This window comes from Mustela nivalis, assembly GCF_964662115.1.
Source record: "Mustela nivalis genome assembly, chromosome: 17".
NCBI lineage: Eukaryota > Metazoa > Chordata > Mammalia > Carnivora > Mustelidae > Mustela > Mustela nivalis.
The window spans coordinates 25,334,841-25,354,096 of record NC_139036.1 but is presented as its reverse complement, the minus strand read 5'-3'; the positions used below and the strand labels follow the sequence as shown (position 1 = coordinate 25,354,096).

General features: G+C 43.8%; 1 protein-coding gene across 7 annotated transcripts in view; it reads left to right on the top strand.

Annotated features, from left to right (window-relative positions):
• The first annotated feature begins 7,201 nt into the window (after window positions 1-7,201).
• The window catches only part of RFFL (ring finger and FYVE like domain containing E3 ubiquitin protein ligase), a 66,079-nt gene continuing 54,024 nt past the window's right edge, over window positions 7,202-19,256 (top strand). For 2 of the 7 annotated variants that reach the window (XM_082707386.1, XM_082707382.1), the window contains exon 1: window positions 7,202-7,401. Coding sequence is in view for 2 of the 7 variants with exons in the window: in XM_082707385.1 (XP_082563511.1) it covers window positions 7,770-7,791 (22 nt within the window). In the remaining 5 variants the exon portion in view is untranslated. Of the gene's footprint in view, window positions 7,792-19,256 lie in introns of all 7 variants that reach the window. The other 5 variants (XM_082707385.1, XM_082707374.1, XM_082707389.1 and 2 more) reach the window with 4 other exon arrangements.

The following is a 19,256-nucleotide window of genomic DNA, read 5'->3' as shown; positions in this document are numbered from 1 at the left end:
ACCCACTGAGCCACCCAGGAGCCCCTCAAGATCCATTTTTTAAAGGATTTTATTTATTTATTTATTTGAGAGAGAGCACAAGTTGGAGGGAGGAGCAGAAGGAGAGGGAGAAGCAACTCCCCACCTAACAGGGAGCCCCACGTGGGGCTCCATCCCAAGACACTGGGATCATGATCTGAGCTAAAGGCAGATGCTTAACCCACTGAGCCTCCCAGGCACCCAAGCTCAAGATCCATTTTAAGGGCACCTGGGTGGCTCAGTGGGTTAAGCCGCTGCCTTCGGCTCAGGTCATGATCTCAGGGTCCTGGGATTGAGTCCCACATCAGGCTCTCTGCTCAGCAGGGAGCCTGCTTCCTCCTCTCTCTCTGTCAAATAAATAAATAAAATCTTTTAAAAAACAAAAAGATCCATTTTAAGAACCTCCCATTTCAATTTTTCTTCGGTTCTTTCCATAGTCGGGGAGCTCAGTAGTGGTTAACTATATGAGTGGGTGGGGCTTTTGTGCACTTTAAAGACGGCAAAGGAGGAATGCAGGAATGTTTTTCTCCTGGTCTAGATAGTCATGAAGTCCCCAAAGTCTCTTTTTATGTATCTTTCTTGAGAGGACGCTTGTATGTCCCAGGTCTGATATTAGACAAAATTAACGTTAGGTCCCTACTACGGACTAGCACTTGAGGACTAGGTCAGACACCTGAACTCCCACAGACTCTCAGGCAGAAGGTCCATGTGTCATTGAGGCTGCTGTCTGCTGCAAATAACAAAACCTAACTTAGAGGCTTCAACAATAAGGACATTGTCTCCAGTTACCTGAAGTCCAAGGTTGGCTCATTCAGTGGCTCAGTGTGAAGGGGGTTTAAAGCCCCCTTTCTTTTTCTGCTGTGCTCTCCTTTTGTGTTGGTTTTGTCTTCAAGCTCATTCTCATCAAAGCCTGGCTGTAGCCATACTGAGCATCAATCCAGACATGACAATGACTACAGGCAGGAACGTGGTTCTTGTGTCCTTTTAAGTTAAAACTCAACTTCCAATCAAAGCAGACTTACCTCAAGAATTGCTTCTTGAACCCACTTCTAAATCCTGGCAAGGGAAATTGCTCTGTGATTGGCTCAGATCAACTAGAAAATAGCCCTTCAGCTGGGGCTGGGGACAGGCTTTCCTTAAGCATGTGCTATGGCCATTGGAAGGAAATGGGGTGCTACCAGAAAGGAGGGAGGTGCATGGAGGAATTGGACATCAAATGGGCAACCACTAGTGTCTCCCATAGACCAGAGGGCAAGTTTATCAAGGCTTTCATGTGCATAGGCCCTTTGTACGCGTCTCATTTAGATCTTAGGACAGCCTTGTGGCATGGGAAATCATTCCATTTTAGAGACTTTGGGAGTCTAGTAAGGCTGAGGACACAAGGCTAATAAGTGGCAGCACCAGAATCCAAACTCAGGTTGTCTCATTCAAAACCCTACTTCTTTCCATCCTCATGCTGTCTTCAGCTGTGAATATGTAACTGTCTCGATAAAATTCTTTTTTATGTTTTGCCCAGCCAAGGCTACACATCTTGACCTTTTCTCAGCTTAGCTCACCAATAAAAGCTGGATCAGGGATCTACTTTATCAGCTCTTTCCAATTTCTCCTAGGAAATTTATGAGGGAGTGACATAACATGGAGAAGGGAGATATCGTTGGTATTAAAATGAATTGGAGGGTACCTGGCTGGCTCAGTTGGGAAAGCATATGCATCTTAATCTCAGTGTCATAGGTTGGAGCCCCATGCTGGGTGTAGAGATCACTTGGATAAGTAAACAAACAAACAAACAAACTTTAAAAGAAAGAAAGTGAACTGGAGGTTTAGGGGAAATAAATCTGAATAAAAAATAATGGTTGGGGCATCTTGATGGGTCAGTCAGTTAAGCGTATGCCTTCGGCTCAGGGCATGATCTCAGAGTCATTGGGCTCCCTGCTCAGCTGGGAGTCTGCTTCTCCCATTTCTTCTCCTCTTCCTCCCTACTCAAATAAATAAAATCTTTTTTTAAAAAATGGTCAAAACAACAACAAAAACAATGGTCTATAGGTTCCTGAGATGTGAGCCAGAAGGAGCTAAGGGATTTAGAAATGTGCATATCCTACTAGTTTTTTGCTGTGTTCTGGCATGGAATAGTACTGGATAGTTAATACTGTCCAATGTGGTATTTTGGGATAGGGCATTGGAGAAGGGTCTATGATGCGTGGAGTTCAAAGTAGAGCTAGTTATATCATTCATCAAAGCTTACCCTCAGGGGGTGCCTGAGTGGCTCAGTTGGTTGGGCATCTACCTTCAGCTCAGGTCATGATCCCAGGGTGCTGGGATTAATCCCTGAGTCAACCTCCCTGCTCAGAGGGGGTCTGCTTCTTCCTATCCCTCTGCCCCTCCCTGCCTCATGCTCCCTCTTTCTCTCTCTCTCCAATAAATAAATAAAATCTTTTAAAAAGGTTACCCTCAAAAATGTGTTTTTCTCATTTTTTTTCTTGTTTTATTGCACTGGCTAGACTAACTTAAGATACTAAGTCAAATAGAAGCACTCATGGCCATTGTTCTGGTGTTCCTGACTTCAGTGTGCTGTTTCCAATATTTTATCATTAAGGTTCTGCAGGTTCCCTGGTAGTTACCTTTTATCAAGGTAGAGACTGCATTGTGTCTCCTGCTTATCCTATAGAGGGAGGCCAGGTACTGGCCATGACTTTGGCCACACACAGAGCTCTCTCTCTCAGTCGATGGAAGGTGGAAGGTCCATGTGTCCTGGAGCTCTACAGCTACACTTCAGCGGCTGCACGCACTAGTTTGAAGTCTTGATAACTTTTGAACCTTAGTCCTTCTCTGCACCCACTGCAGTTTCTGGGTGTAACAGCCTTAACCAAAGCCTGGGTTTTGCCAGAAGACAATGGGCCCATGTGGAAAATAATACAAAACCAAGGAACAAGTTTTCTTAATTTTTTAAAAGATTTTATTTATTTGAGAGCAGGAGAGAGCAAGAGAGTGAGAGAACACAAGCAGGGGGAGCAGCAGAGCGAGAGGGAGATCAGCGGGAAGCCCCAGGAAAGCTTCAATCCCAGGCCCCTGGGATTGTGACCTGAGCCAAAGGCAGATGCTTAGCTGACTGAACCACCCAGGCGCCCCAAGGAATACAATTTTTTTTATATTTCAACTAACTCAGTCTTAGCTCTGACACTTGCTTGGTGTCATTGGATGAATCATTTAGACTCTTTAAGCCTGTTTCAACTACCGTGAAATGGGTAAGATAATGCTCACTGCATAGGGCCTCCTGGGTGACTCAGTAGTGAAGTGGCTGACTCTGGATTTCGGCTCAGGTATATGATCTTAGGGTTGTGGGATCAAGTCCTGCATTGGGCACTGTGCTCAGCGGAAAGACTGCTTGAAGATTCTCTTTCTCCCTCTCCCCCTGCCCTTCCCCTGTTTCTTTCTCTCTAGGATAAATAAATCTTTAAAAAATAATAATGCCTGATGGATAGAATTGCTTTGGAGTCATATAGCTTATGTAAAGCAGCAAATACTTTTCCAGTCCTATGACAACTTAATCTCATATCATTGTGAAGCTTCGATGCCCAGAAAGTACTAGTGACAGCTTCCTTCTATCCAGGCAAGGCCAGCTTCATGGCAGTGTAACCAGCGCAGTCGCACAGAGTCCCGTGCTTACTTTAGTTCTCTACTGTAGCCATCCTGAAATTTTTTTTTTTTTTACTTTATAAATTTGACAGACAGAGATCACAAGTAGGCAAAGAGGCAGGCAGAGAGAGAGGAAGGGAAGCAGGCTCCCTGTTGAGCAGAGAGCCCGATGCGGAGCTCGATCCTAGGATCCTGGGATCATGACCCAAGCCGAAGGCAGAGGCTTCAACCCACTGAGCCACCCAGGCGCCCCCATCCTGACATTCTTTTTTTTTTTTTTTTTGAGATTTTATTTATTTATTGGACAGACAGAGTTCACAAGTAGGCAGAGAGGCAGGCAGAGAGAGAGGAGGAAACAGGTTCCCTGCTGAGCAGAGAGCCCAATGTGGGGCTCGATCCCAGGACCCTGGGATCATGACCTGAGCCGAAGGCAGAGGCTTTAACCCACTGAGCCACCCAGGCGCTCCCATCCTGAAATTCTTAATACTTTTTGAACAAGGGTCCCATATTTTGCACAGTGCCCTGCAAACTCTGTAACCAGTCCTGTCTCCAGGAATGAGTAGAAATCTTGTATTGGCCCTTCTATTTGGAAAATACCCTACCACTGATTTCTTAGGGAATAACTCCCTTAGAGAGTTACCTCTTGTAGAAAAATTGGGATTAGCATCTTGTGTCTGTTTATCTCTGTTCCATTCTAGGGGAATCTACACAGCCTCTTTAAGAAATGAATTCTTTATATTTTACATAATAGGTCCAGAGAAGTTAAGAGGGGGCTGGTGAAATGAAATGATGATTTGGGGTTTGGGATAAGGAAAAGAACGAGGTTCAAAATGCTTTCTGGCCAAATTACTTGGACCAGGTAATGTCTCTGTCTCATTTAAAATCTATGCTGCAGTGGAATTATATTTTCCTAACTGGTAAAATTATATGTCTCAAGGGAACTTAACAGGTAATTTATGTAAAGTGCCTCTCACAGAAAGTCTGGCACATAGTAGGTGCTCAATCACCATTAATTCTTTCAGCTCGTGCCAGAAGTAAAGTCTGGGCACTAGCACTGACAAGCCATGCTGCTACTAATAAAAGAAATAATATGATTTATTTTTTCACTAGTGTTTGGGGAAAGGCATGTGCCTCATAAATATGTATTGGAAAGTACTTAGCAAATGGGTAGAAATAATAAAAATATGTCAAAGTAAACAGCTCCTATAAATATGTCACTTGGTGGACAAATTAGTGTTTTATTACTACTAAATACTATTGCTTGCCGAAAAGGATTTTAGATTACTTGCACAATGGGTACATTATTGAGTGCCTCTGCAGAAGGGCACGCTAAAGATGAAAAATAGTGGTGGTGTTAATGTTAAAGGCGGAGAAAGAAGGAGTGTGGATAAATGCCGCTCTGAGATCTCCTTGCTTCAGTGATAGGTACATTATTTAGCAGCATTCCCATGATTTAGCTGTAATATGGACCAGAGGACTCAGAAAAAAAAGAAAAGGCCCCCAGAGGATGTCATGAATCTAGACTCCAGTCATTGGGTCTGGCCAGTGGATTGAGCGTACTTCCCTTTGAAACCGAGCCCTCAGCTTGTAAAGTGAGCTTACGAAAACACCTCTGGTCTCACCCCATTCTTGTTCTGGACCTATTAACTTTCTGTGACTATAATTAACACCGAGAGAAAGACAGATCAGGTGGAGAATGCTGTGCCTTAATCACAGGTCACAAATCCATTTCAGCAATGAGAGGATGAACAATGTCCTGACATCTCAAGCGGGATGGGGGAGAACAGGAGACAATAATTGCCTTCATTGGGGGAGTAAAGCCCTGGAGAAGCAGAGAAGACAGAATTCCATCAAGGAAAGTTACCAAAATAACTAGGTAGGAAAAAGATGAGGGGCAGGAGGCCTCTAGAAGGCCAGTCTTTCCATGAATTAATGGGGATGGAAAGACCTGGTTTCAAATTTCAGCTTGGCCTTTTTCAGACTGTGTGGCTTTGGGTAAATTAACCTTCAGATCTTTGTTAATAACACAGGAATAATAGCACTCAGTTTGCTTAGCTGTGAAGATTAGAAATACTTGTAGAGTGACAGGCCACATGTATAAATGATAGTATTTTTATGTCATTTTTTTCTCATGATAGTCCTTATTTTAAAATACAAATTGAAGGGGCGCCTGGGTGGTTCAGTGGGTTAAGCCTCTGCCTCCGGCTCAGGTCATGATCTCAGGGTCCTGGGATTGAACCCCCCCATCGAGCCCTGCATCAGGCCCTCTGCACAGCAAGGAGCCTTCTTCCCCTCACCCCTGCCTGCCTCTCCACCTCCTTGTGATTTCTCTCTCTGTCAAATAAATAAAATCTTTTTTTTTTTTAAAGATTTTTTATTTATTTATTTGACAGAGAGAAATCACAAGGAGGCAGAGAGGCAGGCAGAGAGAGAGAGAGGAGGAAGCAGGCTCCCTGCTGAGCAGAGAGCCCGATGCGGGACTCGATCCCAGGACCCTGAGATCATGACCTGAGCCGAAGGCAGCGGCTTAACCACTGAGCCACCCAGGCGCCCAATAAAATCTTTTTTTTAAAGAAAAAAACAAAAACAAATTGCTCAGAACAACTGTGGGAAGTTTCGACAGGAACCTAAAAGCAAAAGAAAATTAAGTGTCACTAGACATGGTCAGAATAATGATTAGAATTTATATTATTTTCATGGCTAGGTATTTTCTTCGTCCACACTGGCTAATGATCCCCCATGCAACCCCGAGGATTTACAGTTTACTAAGCACTTCTATGTGCATTAGCTCATTTAATTCTCTTACTGCCCTGCCCCCTAACAAACATTCCAATTGTTTAGGAGATGAGGAAGCTAGCTAGAGCTCAGAGGGATTAAGTATCTGCTGAAAGGTACACAACTGATGAATGTCCAGAGTGGGCTCCTAAGCACAGAAGGCCTTCTTCTGAGCAGTTTCCTCGCCCTCCTAAGGTAAAACTAGCTAACCCTGGGGGTTTAGACCCCCAGGAAATGCTAGATGATGGAGGTGCCAGCGAGTGAGAGGGACAAGCACGAGTCTTACACATCTGGCTTCTATTACCTCCCAGCTAAGGAACCTTGAAAAAGCTAGTGAACCCTAATGGGCGTGGGTTCCTTCCATTGTAATCTGGGGAACCCTCACCTGCTTATAGCATTGTTGGGAGGAACAATGAGATATCCAAGCGAGGCAACTCGCAAATTCTTACAACGAAACGAGTCCAGGATGTTAAGGGACTCGCTCAAGGCCACCAAGTTGGACCACCACCTAGCTGAGCCACGGACCTGGACTCCTGCTCCTCTTGCAGTGTCCGGTGACCAAGACAACGAGGCGCGCGGGAACCCTGACACTAGGGAACCGACGCCTCCGCCGCGGGGCTCAAGTTCAGAGGAGGCATGCCCCGCCTCCGCTAGCCTCAGTTCCGCCAGGGGGCGCACGCGGAGGCCACGCTCTAGCCCGCCGCGCGCCTTGCCCTTCTCTATGGTGGGTCGGGCACGGCGGGAGCGGAGGCGCGCTCCCGGGAGGGGCGGGGCCGCGCTGGGGGCGGAGCCGCGCGAGGGGCGGGAGCGGCCGGGCCGGGCGCCTGGCGATGGGTGGGGGGGCCAACTTCCTGGGGCCGCCCGTGAGGATGTCGCGACCGCCCCCGGGTGCCCCGCAGCCCCGGAGACGCTGCCGCTGCGGAGCCTGGAGCCCCCCTGCCTGAGGCGGCCCGGATTCGGCCCCTCCCCTCCCAGGTGAGGACCGCCGGGCGGGCGGGCGGCCGCGGCAGGTGAGGAGGCGGCGGCGGCGGCCCTGGGATACGCGAGGTGCCCGGCCTGGGTGGGGTCCTGGGGGAGGTCGGGGTGGGAGGTCTACTCGGCTTCGGGTCTCGCCGGGCTGTGTTCCGGAGGCGCCTCCTGTATGCGGGGCGCGGCCTGGGGCTCTCCCTGCCTCGCTCGAAGTCTCCGCATCCGGGGCCGCTCGCACCTGTCCCATTACAAGTACCTTCAAAGAAAGCATTTCACCTGTGGGGGCAGTAACCCGAGACAGGTGTCTTCAAGTAGCTCCAGAGGCCTTAAAGACCGGCAGGTTCAGCTGGCTTGTGGGGGAAAGATGCCTCTCTATGGCAGAGGAAACTGAGTCAGGTACGCGGCGGCCTGGTGCCCTCTCTAAAGGACCTCGTTTGTCCCTGCTTCCTAGTGGAGGAGCCCTTGAGGCTCGTTGGAAGGAGGCGGCTGGAGTTCGGAGGCTTGGTGAAGAAGTTTGGGAATGTGCTTCCCCCCACCCCTCCGCCCACTCTTCCCTCTAGGGATTTGCCCTCCGTTTATTTGGGTTGATGGGTGAGGTCGCCGCTGGCCGGGACGGAGAAGGGAAGTGGGGCCTCTGCCGCGGGCTGCCCCTGAGACATTTGACCAGGCGTAGGGAAGTATATGGCTAGACCAGAGGAGTCGGAGCATGGCAGACATCTGTCTGCTCAGAGCTTGGTTTTGAGCTGGCAGAAGATTATCAACAACGGCGTATTTTCTCCTTTTTGTTGGCCTGTCGTCTGTTCTGGTGGGAGAAAACTGCTTGTGTAATCAAGGAAGATTCTATCAAGCTCCTCCCAGTCTACCTCAGGGAAGAATTACTGTTAGCTTGGAAATAGGGCTTTACCCACAACTGTCACTTTGTACCTTGGCTAAAGGCCACAGTGACCAAATGAATAATTATTCGCAGGTGCATGTGGCCTTCTAAGAAAGCAGGGAGTTCCTTATTCATTCCTTTACAGCTGGTTTGGAGAATAGGAAAGACTTCCCGTCACTCCTGTTGATACAGCCGTCTGAAACTTGTGATTTTCCCGGTGACAGTCCAGGTTACTGAAATGCGGCCAAAGCTGTCTATTTATTGAGCCATTTTTCTAGGAATGGAAATAGGCAGAGGGCACGGTGCTTTGCTGTGTCAGAGTTCCAGGGTTGGGAGTTGCAGTGTTATTTCTTTCCTGATCAGGCGATTTCAGGTTTGACAACTTTCTTTATCCTTTTTTCCTGATTGCATTCTCTTTCACATTCAAGGAAATAGGTGATGGCAGGTATTTCTAAAACGTTATGGCATATTTCTAAGTACAATTCATAAACCACAGTTTAGTTAGAGGTGTCATTTTCTAAAGTTTGGAAATTGTGTATAAGAATTGCAGATTGATGTGTCAGGGCTGTTTAATAACTTAATAATTTGATTTTTTTTAAAAAAAGATTTTATTTACTTACTCATCAGAGAGAGAGTGAGAACAAGCAGGGAGTGGCAGGCAGAGGGAGAAGCAAGGAGCCCAAAGCGGGACTTGAGTCCCAGGACCCTGGGATCAAAACTTGGGCCAAAGGCAGCCACTTAACTGACTGAGCCACCCAGGCGCCCCGAATAACTTAATTGTGCTCGAAGAAAATTTCCATGTAATCTAGGACACAAACGCATGTGCATGCGTGCACGTGTGCACACACACACACACACACTCTTTAATGTCTATATCTAGTTACAAAGATCAGCCCACTAAAAACTATCAAATTGGTCAGGTAGACAGTTGTTATTCTGACTTTACACTGGGATCAAGGGCTTTAAATCCTCTAAATTGACTTAACCAACTGCTAAAATAATATGCACAGAAAAAGAGCTGTTTGCCGATTAGAAATTAATTTGTTTTTAATCTTTCTTTCCCATGACCAAGCTGGGTGACATAACTAACTGCTTAGCACCATCTAATAGGAATGCATCTTTAAGGCCTTTTAAGATAGCATTGGAAAAAGCATTTTCAGTTTTCAGAATTTAAAAAGCCGAAACAGCAAAAATAACAAAAAAGGCACAATTTCTTCCCTCTTTACTTGTTTACTGTGATGTTTAATATAGCCACACCCACCTATACGCGTATTGTGCCTTTCCAGGACTTCTTGGAAACACAGACAGAAACCTAAGGAACATTAGGGGGACTGATTTCCACCTTGCTTTTTATTCTTATGACAGAACCTTAGTGCTGCTATTGTTTTAATGGTAGATTAGAGACTTTTATATCAAACTTTACTGGCCATAGTGTTTATGTTTTGGGATGAAAGTTTTAACTTCTGCACCACGGAATCTCATCACCCCTGCGATACAGAACTAAGTCATAACTTAGAGTTTAATGAGAATACATAGTTTAAATTGCTGTTGGTGAATTCTCAAGGGACCAGCTGCTTCATTGTTCTTATTGTTTGGTAGTGATTACTGGTTGTTATTTTTGTTCGGTTATTGGTTATTGGTCGTGGTTACTTGTGTTTATGTAAGAAAGAGTTTGGCAATTATAAGGACAATCTGCTTTTTTATTACCTCTTTTTTTTTTGTCTATTTTTTTAACTGAAGTGTAGTGGACACACAAGGACAGTCTTTTTATTTGCAAACACGTGAACTCCTGTTCCTTCAGTAGGGAAATTGGTCATTTTCTTGTACTGTGACTTTATATTAACAACAGAGTTTTAAATGGGACTTTTACCAGGACGTGAAAGCCATCCCAGGTAGGGAGGAATCATAGGCCTCAGCTCTCCCAGTTTCCAGGATTTATCGGTTGCCATGGTTAGGACAGTGGTTTTATCTAATCCTATAATGCCACTCTTAGTTTAAACCCATTATCTTCCTTTCTCTTAATTAAGATGGTCATGATGTTTCTTTGCTCTCTCTTCTACTACAGGTTGAGTGCTCCACATTTTTGATGCATCTGGCCTGTTAACATTCTGAATTGTAGCTAAACAGTTGGCTGAGAGAATCCGATTGCGTGGTTTCAAATATTTTCCTTTTTTCAAAGCAAGCCTAAAACCTTATGTTTTCCTCTGGGGGAAAAGCAGCTTTTTGAATCTGATAGAAAAACCAAAGCTGGTTTTTCCAGCTTTGTACCAGCTCACAAAATCTTAACCTTTCCCTTCTGGTTGTGCCAGTATAGTGGCTGGTCACCAGTAGTGAATGATCCACCACAGATTTTGGGAGTTTCTGAAGTCTTCTTTATTCCGCGCAGCTTTTGGCCTTTTTAGTGTGTTTTATTGCAAGGAGTTCCCAAAAGCCAGCTTTTACTTGAAAGCTGCAGTTCACAGCTGAGTCACTACCGGGTTTTTTAAAAGTACAGATTTCCCAGCCCCACCTCCTGGAGATTTGATTGAGGAGATAAGTGATGACCAAGAATCTACATTTTCAAAACTACTCTGCCCTCTATTTCCAAAAAGCTTCTCAAGTGATTCTGCTCTGCAGCCAGGTTTGGGAGCCACTGTTGCATTGCTTTGAAATTCTTTATAAACGGTTGTCCCTTTAAAAGCATCATTATGTTATCCAGGATGTTTGATTTGCTAGAATAGCCCATTTCCTAGTCATGACAGATAACAAAGAGCTTTTATAACTTTTATGTAAATTACTTTACAGAGAGCACCCCCCCCCAACTGTATTATCTGTCAGGAGTCATGAGGGAGGGTTGGTGAAAGTAGCTTCCTTTATTTCCTGAGTGGACAAATGAATGATAATGTGGAAACAACTGGAGGTTGGAATTGGTAGTCGAATCTAGTTATGATCAGTATTGGGTAGGAGGGGTGCCTGCCTGGGAATTCTCTGCCTGTAGGATTTAAAAATAAAGCCAACTTGCCAGATGTTTCACTGCTTCATAGCCAAAGCGCTTATGGAGGAAAATATTGGAGGCTTAATCGTCAGTCAACTTAGAGGTCCTTTGCTGAGTTCATGGAAGGAACAAAAAGTGCTGAAGTACAGAACCATCCGAGTTCAAACAGAATGGGGCACTCGTTACATTAGGGCATTAAACTTGGGACAAGCCTAACAGTTTAGAAATCCACAAACCCAGTTTTGGATCCCAGCTTTCCTGCTTCCTGGCCATGCTACCTCAGGCCCCCTTCCTTAATATCTCTCCGCTTCATTTTCTTCATCGCCCAGATGAAAATAATACCTAGCAGGATTGTTAGGTGGATTAAAAGAGAGAAAAATACATTCTTTATACATTGCAGGCGACTCCATGAATGTTTGGTGCTACTTTGTGCTAGGATTTTTATTCCAAAGGCTGAAGACGTCTTTCTAAATCTGACTTCTCTGTAGGTCTTTCAAGGAGTATCTACTCCATCAGCTCTTTCAGAGTCTATCAAAGAGTGAGGGTTGAAGTTGGGAGCTGCACGATAGGGGATGAGAGAGCACTAGGACCCTCAAAAATGTTTTTAGAGGGGCGTCTGGGTGGCTCAATTGGTTAAAGCCTCTGCCTTTGGCTCAGGTCATGGTCTCAGGGTCCTGGGATCGAGCCCCTCATCAGGCTCTCTGCTCCTCGGGGAGCCTGCTTCCTCCTCTCTATCTGTGATCTCTGTCTATCAAATAAATAAAATCTTTTAAAAAAATGTTTTTAGAATGAGTGGCGTGTAGTTATCTATCCATAGTTACTGTCTGCAGGAATGAATTAATAACCTCCGAATTCAGCCCTGTGTATCTGTCCATCTGGGTGGTAGCCCGGGCAATCCCATTAGTCCAGGAGGCTCTAAGGGTGGCCTCGTGAAACCGCTGACATCCATTTCTTTCCTTATCTTCCTTCCTCCCTTTTGGTCTCTTGTTTCTCTTTCCCTCTCTCCTCCCTTCCAGTTTTTCAAAGTGCCCTTCCTTTTTCGACTTGCCAGTCATGTCACAATAATCACGGGCCAGGCCCCTGAAACTGCAGGCTAAAAGAGGTTGCTGGTTGCTAACACCTGTCTCCCAGCTAAATGAATAGGCCCTTTTGTGGGCAGGGTGTTTAAAAAGCTGATTAGTACAATGCTGGCTTAAAGGACCTATTAATGATACAGCATATGTAAATCAGAGAGTGATTTAAAACCATTTGAGAGATTTATTTCTTAGACTAGATATTTATTTTTTTATATTGAATTATGATGTTGGTTGAAATTTTATATCTTAGGCATGAATCTGTTTATTGCCCAAACAGACTAATTTTTGTCATTTGATTGGGGATCATTTATATTCTAAAGAAGTTCCTACCCTTAAGGGCCTTTGTATTGTTCAGCAAATGTCTAACTAGTGTGTAATACAATTAAAGTTTTGTTCACTGCGTTGCTGACATAATTAGTTTAATTTCTGCTCCTTATATATTTCTCTTGGCAGCTGGGAAATTAAAATACTAGATGCTACATAAAACTGCTTTTTTGAGGGGGTGATTTTACTGTCAGTTGAATGGACTTAGGCCCCAGGGTACATTTTTTTTAAGATGTCTTATTCAACCTTCCTTTAATAGTCTTCTTTCTCTCCATAGAATTAATGTATTAAGACACATAATTGGCTATTTAAGCATTCAGAAGAGACAATGTTTGGCCTTTTACCCCATGATGATATTTTTTCCCTCCATCTCTTTTGAGGCAATGTGTGTAATTTTTGAAACCCGTAAGTATATTACACTTACATGAGGATGTGAACTTTTGCAAAGACTGGAGAACAGAGTGCTTTTCTCTGATAAGGTGTATTATGTAATTCCTTCCCCAAATCACTGCCCTGTTCTTTTTAGATCATAGCGTTTGCAGACCTGATGTGAGCGTGGAAAGCTGTGATGCTTAGCAAATCCTCTGCACAATTTCTCTGTGATACATTTCACAGAAATGGCTCTAAGTCTTCAGGAACAAGAAATTGCTCTCAAGGAGACTTTACATTTAATTACTCTAATCCGCACTTCATATCCTGCAGGATTCTTGGAGAGATTCTCACCAGGCTGCCGATTTCGCAGTCATAGCTTATGCAGGTTTTTCTCTCTTAAGTCTTCCAGTCTTTTTTTTTTTTTTTTTTTAATGGAAAGTGACCTTGGTCTGGTAATTTCTCCATTGTCCTCCCCTATAAAAAGATAAGCAAAACCGTCTTGCTCCCTCAGCAGCCTTTTTCAGCAGCCGCCCCTCGTGCTGCTCATGAACTCCTAAAAAAATTTTGTTGAGCAAGTGTTACTTGACTTTTAAAAAGTTGGCCTTCTCCGGTGCTGCTGGTCAGGCCTCCATCTCCCAGTTTAACGTGCTCAGACTTTTTCTGGAATTGCATATCAAGCAAGGATTTCATTGTCTCTAGGTTGTGCAGTGGTCAGGGCTCCCTGGGACAGCCGTTTGTTTCCATCAGGCCAGTTCTAAAAGTAGGGGAAGCACACCCCCACTTGAACTACCAGAAGCCAGTCTGATTGCTGAAGACATTTTAACTGCCTTGATCCTCTTTAAAGAAATGCTGCTTAGTCATCCTGAAATTTAGAGGAAGGTGGGCCAACTGGAGGCTCTGCAGGGCTCTGAGTGGTTAAATGTAATTGGTTAGTAATCAGCACCATTGTTTGTTTGCAACTGCTGGATTATGTTAAAAGACTTGCAAGAAAAAAAAAAGCTTTTCTTAAGTAAATGTAGAGTAGTCCTCTCCCTCCTTGTCCTCTTAAGTTTTACTCTTCATTTGCTTTGGAAAATCTTTCCAGTTTCAGTCCAGATCACATGCATACAGACTTAAGGCACACGAATCAATATATTTGATCCTCAATACATAGGAAAGTGTGTTTGTTGTCCCTCCAGGATTAGGATTTTCTGTGAATCTTTCCCTTCTGCTGCTGCTGCTGCTGCTGCTTCTTCTTTTTTTTTTTAAACGATTAAGACATCTGCTTGAGAACCAACCCTCATCCTGTTCTGCTTCCAGCCTTTCCCTAGGTCTTGAGTCAGTGGAGCCACAATGAATTAATTATACTTCCTCTGGACCATGCTAAATTATTATTTTACATGGTGTGGAATAAGATAAACCAGAGCATACGCCTTTATTCGAAAATGCTGGACAAAAGGAGCATTCTAGTTCGGAGAAAGAGAGCAGAGTGTTTTCTAGGGCTGGCTTTAGCAGGAGTGGGTCAGCTGAAGTTCAGCTGGTTGGAGCAATCTGCAGTCAGAGATGGTTCTAGGAAGAGGGAATTGTTTTGGAACTGTTTTTGCAAATTAGCAGCCGTTGTTTGGGCATTTTGGATTTTTCAGAGGGGTGAAAAGGGAGAGTTAAGGGCAAAGGCTAATAACATTTTGTACAGTGGGCAGGAGGTGGGGAGGAATAATGCAGATGCTTGGACTTGCCCAGTCCACAGTGGAAAATTCTTAGTTTTTCAGTTTCTCTCACTTCTGTCTACCTTTGTTTCTACCTTTGGGGCACTACTTGATTCAGGTACCATTCTTGGTCATTTTATTTACTGATGGAAGAGTTTGCTTAGTTATTCGGAGTGAGAGCTGAAATTTACCTTCACTAGTGTTTGCTATGGAACAGGTAGGTAGAGGGGTGCCAGAATATTCCCAGAGAGTTGGACAGAGGCCACTCCACCTTCCTTACTGCCCTCCCCATATAGTTGGACCCAGTACTCCTGGTGACTCTGAATCATCCATCCCCACGCCCACTGGTAGGGTTCAGTGTTCCTAACTCTGGATTGTTGACATAGTTGCAGACCGGCAGCTTGATGAATAGCAACAGTGAACTAACCAGTTTATGGAGGACATAAAAACGGTAGTAATTCTGCTTCACCTCTAGATGATCTTCATCAGATTCCTAAATTTTATTTATTTGATAAAACTTTTCATATAAGAAATGAACATGTCTTTTTTTTTTTTTTTTTAAGATTTTTTTTTGTTTATTTGACAGACAGATATCACAATTAGGCAGAGAGGCAGGCAGAGAGAGAGGGGTGGGAAGCAGGCTCCCGGTGAAGCAGAAAGCCCGAATGCTGAGCTCAATCCCAGGACCCTGGCATCATGACCTGAGCCGAAGGCAGAGGCTTTAACCCATGAGCCACCCAGTCGCCCTTGAACATGTCTCTTGTACTATGAAAACTAATACTAAAAAGGAAGATACATTTGCAGTTGTATCTCAGTTGGTTTTTATTTGAGATGCATGCTGTCCACACCTGTACTGTTACTTGTGGAAAAGCTCACAAACCACATCCTGAGATCTTTCTCCAAACATAAAAAGAAGCCACTGGTTTATTCGGAAGGGATTGATACAGAACTCAAGAGTTCTGAATATCGGGGCGCCTGGGTGGCTCAGTGGGTTAAGCCGCTGCCTTCGGCTCAGGTCATGATCTCAGGGTCCTGGGATCGAGTCCCGCATCGGGCTCTCTGCTCAGCAGGGAGCCTGCTTCCTCCTCTCTCTCTCTGCCTACTTGTGATCTCTCTCTGTCAAATAAATAAATAAAATCTTTAAAAAAAAAAAAGAGTTCTGAATATCATGTCAAGAAAGCAGTTTTTGATGCAACAGAATGCAAATACTTGGCTGTATTTTGATTTACATTTGGTCTTAAACCAAACTTTTTTTTTTTTTTTAAACCTTTTTGCCCAATGTGGGGCTCGAATTCACAACCTTGAAAGCAAGAGCTGCACACCACTGACTGAGCCAACCAGACACCCTTGCCCAATGCCATTTTTTTTTTAAATGGGGAAAATTTGGGTCACCTGACTGACTTGATCTCTTAATCTTGGGTTCATGAGTTCGAGCCCTACCTTGGGTGTAGAGATTACAAAAAAATAATAATAATAAATAGGGGCCCCTGGGTTGCTCAGTCAGCTGAGTGACCCACTTTTGATTTTGGCTCCGGTAATGATCTCAGGGTCCTGAGACCCCTCTGCGGCTCTGTGCTGAGCAGGGAGTCTGAGATTCTCAGTCTTCTGCATGCATGCACTCTCTCTAAAATAAAAAAAACCTTTAAAAATTAATAAACTTAATAAGATGGGGGAAAGTTGAAATTTGTTGTTACATATCACAGATACTATAAAAGCATGTTAAAATATCTTTCTCTAAGTTTTAATACCCTGCTTTAAAAATATTCTTTACCTAAGATAATTTTTTAAATCAGGGATTACATACAATTTATGACCTTTTTTTTATTCCTAGAAAGCATTGGTAACATGATCTATTGTGGATCTCAAATTTTAGCATGCGCCAGAATCTCCTGAACACTTGTTAAAAAATCCAGTTTCCTGATTCCTGTCCTACGCCTAGAGAATCAAGAGCATTGGGATGGAAATTTGGGATTCTGATGGCAACAATCACGATGATGGTGATGATAATGTTGAGAAACCCCAAAATTCAGAAATTTGGGGCCTGCCTTTATTTTGCAGAGGAGGGATTTAAGGCACTTTGAACAGCATTGTTCTGGGTGGTTCTGAGGACACTGAGATCATTTTCTTCCTTATGCTACCTGTAAATGAAGCAACCAGCTGAGGACTCCCATTCCTACTTGGGGAGAGAATTTCCATGGCCTGGTGATTTACTAGATCACAACCATAATTTTTACTACTTGGAGATTAGGTGAGGGATGTTTACCTTTAATATGCTTAAGAATAAGTCAATAGAACTTACCTTTGGTGCCTGTATCAGGAGTATTTTAGTATTTGACTAAATACTAAAAAGGAGTTTTCAATTTCTTGGCCTTTACCCACTGCTAATAAAGCCGCTTAAAGGTAGAAGACAAATAAAATTTGGGGACATACAGTTTTGTTTTTTCTTTTGAGACACTGAAGTTTGTGTTTGCTTTATAGAAGCCTTTTATAAGTAGTCTGGGAACAAGTATTAGTAGTTTGTGTTGCTGTAATGTCAAAACAAATGTTGAAACAGAGCAAAGGGGGGAATATCTGCAGGCTTTGCATCCTGGTTTAATTGCTTAGTTGGATAAAATGTCAAACTTGATAGATTATTGGAGCTGTTATTTTGGTGGTTAAACAAAAATGAAACTGTTGTGGGTTTTCCCAAAGAACACTGCTCCCTGTGTCTTGGCTTTGCGCTGGAGAAAGTTTCAATTGTTCGGAAGCAATACTCCTTAGAAAATGCAGCTTCTGTGGTTCCTAGCACAGCTGTCTAAATTACCAGCTCTACGGGGGCCTTTGGACAAGCATTGTTGAACACTTTTGGAAACAATTTATGTTTCTGGTTCCAAAATGTCTGTGGTTGTTCCCTGAATATTTGGGAAACCTTGAAGTGGAGAAAGGTATGGCATTGTGTATAGATTATTGAAGTCAAAACTTTTTTTTTTTAAGTGTCTCTAGAACAAACTCCCATCTTTGTGCCTGCCGCGGGGTGTGGGTTTGGGCTGTTTAGAGGATATTGACTCCCTGGGCCTGCCTTCCCCAGTTAGTGCCTGTTCTGGAGGATGGCACTGCTGTCAGGCTGTGGACCAGCCTACAGAGATCGTTGGTTAGTATGACCTTGATGAGGAAAGAAGGATGGGGAACATGAGTGAGGGTACAGATGTTTCTGAAAGTCTGTGACTGCTGTGTGACGCCTTGAATTTTCACTTTGAACATATCATTTGGTAAAGGATATTATAAAACTGTCTTTACAAAACAGCCCCTATTGAAATCATATGTTGCCCATGGGAGTTTGGGAAGCCTTAGGCGTGCTCCGCAGGGTTTATTTTACTCATTCCATTGTGTAAAATGATACTTTTTTCTGAATGGGATTGTATGCATTCTTTGGTGCAAGTGAGGCGAAAGCTTCTTTGTGTCTAAAAGTAGAAGAGAGTTTTGTGTAGGACTGACAATTCTTTTGCTGTGTGATACTTGTCTTTGCGCCATATTTTATCTGTATAAAAATTACCAACAGTCATGTACTGGCCAGGTGCAGGGACTTGCCTGTAAGAGCTTATTTCATCCTCCTAACAGTTTTATGAAGTGTAGGTACTAGTATTTGTGTTCCACAGATGTGAAAACACTGCACAGAGAAGTTAAGTGATAGGCCTAAGGTCACACAGTGTTGGAACCTTCTGGCCGTTAAAGCCAAACTCTCAACCACCAAGGCTCCAATGGCTTTACACTCCACTGGCTCGCCTATGATGATGACTTTTCAGAGTAGGTCTTCAGAAGTAGATTCCAGTTCGTACAAGGGTGGGCTTTGAAATTTTTATACATGGTCCTCTTGTATGGAATGTGATTAGAAAGTGATATTAGCGGAATGCCTGGGGGGTTCAGTTGGTTAAGTGTCTGCCTTTGGCTCAGGTCATGATCCCAGGGTTCTGGGATCAAGCCTTGCATCAGGCTGTCTGCTCAGCGAGGAACCTGCTTCTCCCTCTGTCTGCCGCTCCCCCTGCTTGTGCTCTTGCTCTCGCTCTCTCTCTTTTTCTCTGGAAATTAAAAAAAAAAAAAAAAAAAGGTATTAGTAATACTTGTTACATATTCTATTAGTTTTAGTTCTGTTCACACTGAAGGATGGCTTTATAGTTTATTCCTAATTCTAACATTATAATTGTATTTGATGTATAAACCAGTCACCCTTAAAAGCACATTTGGCTAAACAGCTAAAACACTGGCTTAGAGGAGAATGTATTGGTGGCAGTTCATTTTTTAGTTATTTTTTTCCTTGTGGGGGGTGTGTCTTCCTGTTAGTTGGTAGGCCTTCCCAGTCAAGTGGCTTCTACACTAGGTGTATAGAAGTTCTGGCCTCCTCTTGTAAGCGATAGTGGAATAAATGGTGACAGACCACTTTCAGGAGGAAGTCCTGATCAGTACAGAAAGTAAAACTTTGTTCTCTGGGCTTGAAACCTGGGTCCTGCTTCCCCTGCTCAGAGGCCCCGTGAGGACTGGCCTAAAGAAATCACAGAGGAAGCATCCTTGTAAGTTTTTCT